This window comes from Vitis riparia, chromosome 1 (genome assembly GCF_004353265.1).
Source record: "Vitis riparia cultivar Riparia Gloire de Montpellier isolate 1030 chromosome 1, EGFV_Vit.rip_1.0, whole genome shotgun sequence".
In the NCBI taxonomy this organism is placed as follows: Eukaryota; Viridiplantae; Streptophyta; class Magnoliopsida; order Vitales; family Vitaceae; genus Vitis; species Vitis riparia.
Window position 1 is genome coordinate 7,475,300 of NC_048431.1, and position 5,324 is coordinate 7,480,623.

The following is a 5,324-nucleotide window of genomic DNA, read 5'->3' on the forward strand; positions in this document are numbered from 1 at the left end:
GCTCTTTTTAGATGGGTCCCCATGCCATGCATTATCATGCCAGACATTCTCGTGGTTGTCAATTAGCTTATCACTTCGTCCACAATCTCTTCATATTACTCGCTCCTGTGGGTCACATATGAAATCCCCGATTCAAATACCATTGATTCGCCATATCTGTGAAAATCTTAGGTGGCAGCATGAGAGAAAAAGGAGGAATAACTTTAGGTGCTTGCTTTTGCCTTTCCAGGTCTCCCTCGGTGGCTTAGATGAGGTGCAACATCAATCTCTTGCCACTCATTATATCTTAACCACCAAAACAAGAATATATATATATATATATATATATATATATATATATATATATTTGTATCTCAATCTGCTTAATTATTGAGGGGGTTATCATAGAAAAAATAATTAACGTAATTATTACTGATTATAATATGAAAGAAAGTATATTGATATTGGGCACTAAAGATATAGACCCATATAGGAAAAATGTTAGGGTTCTTGCCTTACATATGTTTGATTAAGCAGTCCGTATTATACGAAATCGGTTGAAAGGTCCGGTAAATATGATGGAACTGTGGTCAACTCTGGCCCCGGCTTGATGGCTAAGTGGTGTAACGGCGTAGTTTGGATCTTCTAGTGTTCTTACATATTATACGCATAGGAGAATGAAAATGGAGTTTGGGTTCGAAGTGACGCATTGAAATGTACGAGAGGTCACTTTTGAAATAAATGTTCAAAATGGACCCATTTTTGCCATATGACCCATCTTTTAATGTTGAATATGTTGCCTAAAGACCACCTAAATTAAGGCGGTTTCAAAATACAATATCTAAATTTGTACTAGAGCCTATTTTTTCTAGGCATGCCCCACCATTATCTTCAATCAGTCTCGGAATAATTTTCTAAAATCAAGTTTGAAAGGGAGATTTATCGCTCTCAATATATCCTAATCTTTTCATCTACTACTTGATGGACCACAATTCACCGAGACTGAAAAGAAAAGCATCCGTTGATGTGAATCCAACAAATGGAATTTTATTGAGGATCCGGCCCAATTAATGACCAATGGAGCAGTTCTCCACATCTTGCATAGTTGTGGATGAGAGCATTAGAGGCACCCCCTAAAGAGATTATTATCAGACAACTGAAAATACTAAATAGGACTGCAACTTTAATCAATTGCAATCTGGTGAAGATTGATGTAAGTAGGTCCAATAAGCTGGATTACAAAAGTTCAAGATTTGGGCTCCCGTCTGGACTAGGCCCGCCACCAATGTCTTGGTAGAGTTGAAACTAAAGCCCAAATTCGTCCGTTACGGGCTTGTTGACCTATTCTCAGTGCTGAGCAATGTTATTTGATTGCTTGTGGCTTTTGTATACTTGTTTGTTAGACGCAAAATGATTAGGCCCCATCAAGAAATTTAGACTCCAATAGGAGCTACAATTTGATAAAATTAGGCTAAAGTGCCGAGCCTACGTAACTCATAGCCCTATAACCAGGAAGCCCGTGCTTGGATCCCTATATATTTATCATTTTATAGCGGTCCACTCTCCATGAAGTTGAGTTGAGGAATAAGAGAACCAAAGTTGCATCCTTAAATTTGTCTTTGTTTACGGGTGGATAATCTGATAGTAAGATGAACAGCTCTGAATCACAGCGCTTGACAGTTTGTTTGAAGTAAAATTTGAGCTTAGGCTCGGCACCGGCCCCCACCCTAAGAGGCAGCTGAACTGCCTCTTGGACCAAACCCTAGGGTTCACATGGGACGCCAATGGAGCATGGGCCCGTATGAACTGATATTCATTTTGTCATATGTATCAAGAATAATCCTTCGTCCTGCCAGCATCACTTTCAAGTTTCAAGTACGCTCTGGGTTTTACCTTGGATTGTGGAACCCAAAACAAAAGCTAGAATACATATAGAATTAGTATATAGCCCAGAAAGCAGGAAAAGCACATCCGCTTTTGCACTCGAAAGTCAACTCAAAAGCTATCAATCGAATTTTTCAGTTTTCAGTTTCAAAAGGGAGAAAGGGCAGTAAACAAACACCCACTTTGTGGAGACTAGATGTATATGTGGATGAAAATGGAAAAACTTATGTTACGGAATCGCTGGTTGAGACTGTCATGCAAAGGAAACTTAGATACCATCACAAGTATTGTAAGCAGATAACATGGAAATTAAAAGCTTGGATGCTAATGGAGGATTGCAAAGTAAAATGCTAATTAACTAATCTTTTCAAAACAGGATTCAGTTACGTCTCATGATCCACAAAGGGAGACATAAATCTGTAAGATTTCAAGCGTTCTGCACCCTAGCTGCAATAACGTTCAGAAGTTCTGGATACTGGAATATATCATCCAACATCGAGTCCGGCGCCGCATGGAAGTTCATAGGCAGCTGGTTAGGTACTGGAATCGCCTGCGAACCACTAGTCCCATTAAAATTCTCAAACTGATGTGGAACTCCTTGGCAATCGAAACAGCAACCAACACGATCATTTTGATCAAGACCCCTCCTGGCGTCATGGAGTATATGATTAACGCCAAGGTGCGACGCCGCTGCACCCACCGACTCTTCGTTACAATTCAGGGTTTTGGTGGGGTGGCAAAATTTGGTTGATGTTTTAGGGAAAAACCTACTGATTATCTCTTCCAGCAACCCGGAGTCGGACGGTTCTGACGGGAAGAAGTCCATATCATCTCCCTGGCTTGCTCCAGTGGAACCTCCTAGATCATAAGTTACATGGTCTTCAACATGCGATGGACTCGGACAAGAACCGGGGAAAGCAGTAGTGTTATTATGAGTAGCATCACCGGCTCGTGGAGTAGCATTGGTAGATGGGTTCACCGAAGAACAACCCGAGAAAGAAGATGGAGCAAGAGATGGAGAAGAGGCATTCGCGTATGGAATGTGGTCATTAAATGGGAGGTGAGGTGAAGACAGCGAGGACGTGGAAGACGAGTTGAGAAAATCACGAAGGAGAAGCATGTTGAGAGAAGAGCTTGGGTGGGGTGCCGAGGCGGAGAAGTCAGCCGCATGGGGGTTGGAGAAAGATGACCAATTAGTGGGAGAAAAGTGGCGAGCTGGTAGATCCCTAATGGATGGCTGAGATTGTTTTGAAAAATTAAATGAAGGGAGGAGATGCTCTGTTGCAGGGTGAGGTGGTGAAGTAGGGTACACAAAGTTGGTTCTGGCCTTCACACCACGCATGGCTCGGGCGGCGCAGTCGTAGGCACACGCTGCCTCCTCCGCCGTGTCAAAGGTTCCCAGCCACCGCCTTTCTTTCGATTGAGGGTCTCTTATCTCAGCAGCATAACGACCCCATGGCCGCCGCCTAACTCCGCGGTATCTCATGGTCGCACCTGTACCACCGCCATCTCTCAAACACCTCTTGTTAGTGGTGGTGGTGGTGGTGGCGGCGGAGGCGGCGGCGTTGTTGGTGGCGCTGCTGTTGCACTTCTTTTGGTGATCGGAAGAGGCTTCCCTCGGGTCTGATTCAGGGGTCTGTGTCAACCCATTTAGCCTCCTCATGGCTTCCTCCATTTCCTGTTCAGGGCTTCAACAAGAAGGTACAGAGGAACAAGCAATGAGAATAGTATAAAGCAGAATTGGCACCTGGGGTTTGAAAGGGTAGTGGGTGTGGTTGTATTTATAGTTGTATATAACACATGGCTAGAGGAGTGATTGATTTATTCATGCACGACGCAACACAAAACTCGAAGAAAAAAAAGGTCACTTTATATTCTAACGACTAGGATCTTCTACTGGGCCAACCCTCCTCAATAGAGGGTTGTGATCATATTTGTCCACTTGCTTTCAATATCTGTAGCTTTCTTTCTTCTCCTCCTCCTTTTTTGGTCATTATTCCTGGTGCTCTAGCCTCTATGTGCATGCATAGTTTGTTATTTGATTTTTTTTTTGTCCTATATCTGTCAAGGGACCTTATACAAAAATCAAAATTAAGTGCCCGCTCCTTTCAGCACCCTCCCTCTAGTCCAGCTTGCTCTTACCCCAAAAGAGACATAAAACCAACTGAGCATAAAAATTCCATACTTTACGTGTATGTATGTATAAAATAAAATTTGAAAAATAAAGATAAAATAAAAAATCATGGTTACTGGTATTGTTATAAATTCATCAACTTTTGGAAAATGGTGTGAGGGGGCTTTGACAGCTAAGAGCTCTATTGGACAGTAATTGCCTTCGGCTATTTCCGAGGGTAATGAAAGAAAGCAAAAAACAGGTGGGAGAGAGGTTGTCGTTTTTGGGCTGGAAGAATTTGATTGATGTGGATTGAAGATTTAATGAAATTGGAGTAATTATGGGTCTCTTTTCATCAACCTCTTCTCGTTTTTAAACCTTTATATATATATATAGAAAATAAAAAATAAAAAGAATATTGGAAATATCTTTTCATTTCTGAATCTGAACATCTCCATCTAACATGTAATAAAAGAGTAGGGATTTTCGGGCAAGTAGGGATTATTTTCTGGGAAGTTGAAGAGAGAGGTCTGGGTCCTTGTGTTTATCATTCTGAATGATTACACTGGCGGCGCTCAGAACTTGTTCCTCCCTCTTTGGTGCTTATCTTTTTAAATAAATTCAATTATTTCCCTTTTTTTTTTTTTACAAATTAACATCTCCATACTTGTATCCGCTATTTTTCTTTTGGGAGGGAGAGGGAGTTAATGGGTATTAGTTACAGCAGCGTGAGGGTTTGAAAACCAAGGATTTTTATGGTCACATGGACTTGTCTCTAGTAGGGTTTGATAGGTTTTAAGGGATGGGGGTTTAGGTTCTGTTGGCAGATGGAGACTAAATTTGCAGTGCGTTGTACTCCAAGTCAGAAAAAGGAGGAAAGATGTCTACTGACCATCCACACAAATCTCCTTCCCTCCCATCTCTCCCTTCTCTGCCCCACTAACTGATCTTTCCATTGCAACCATAACCATCCTCCCTCCTCTTTTTTCAAACACTACATCGAACATTTCACACTCGCCATCCTTATGACTGTTTTCCAAAATACTACTCATATGATATCCCTAATTTTGTCTCTACGCAAGGCAGAAGATAAGATAAATAGGATGAATTTAAACGCACTGGCGTCTACTCCATCATATCAAAACATGGTGATAGGTTTCATTTCATGCATGCATATTGATAAACACTTAATTAATAATCCTTTTTAGCAAGTCACTTCATGTAGGAGTGTGATTAAACCAGTAGGTGTCTCTCATGTCTTGAAAATAAAATATCATAATTTAGAAAGATTGATAAGTAGATCTGCAAATGGCGGTGGAGAGTGGAGACGGCAAAGGAGAGAAACAAC

The 5,324-nt window shown here is 41.3% G+C and overlaps 1 protein-coding gene across 1 annotated transcript; it reads right to left on the reverse strand.

Annotated features, from left to right (window-relative positions):
- Positions 1-2,114: 2,114 nt before the first annotated feature.
- LOC117923446 (ethylene-responsive transcription factor ESR2-like) lies at positions 2,115-3,556 on the reverse strand. Its single transcript, XM_034841737.1, has one exon. The coding sequence runs from the start codon at positions 3,536-3,538 to the stop codon at positions 2,291-2,293; it is 1,248 nt and encodes a 415-aa protein (XP_034697628.1). The 5' UTR covers positions 3,539-3,556; the 3' UTR covers positions 2,115-2,290.
- Between the last annotated feature and the right edge of the window lie 1,768 nt (positions 3,557-5,324).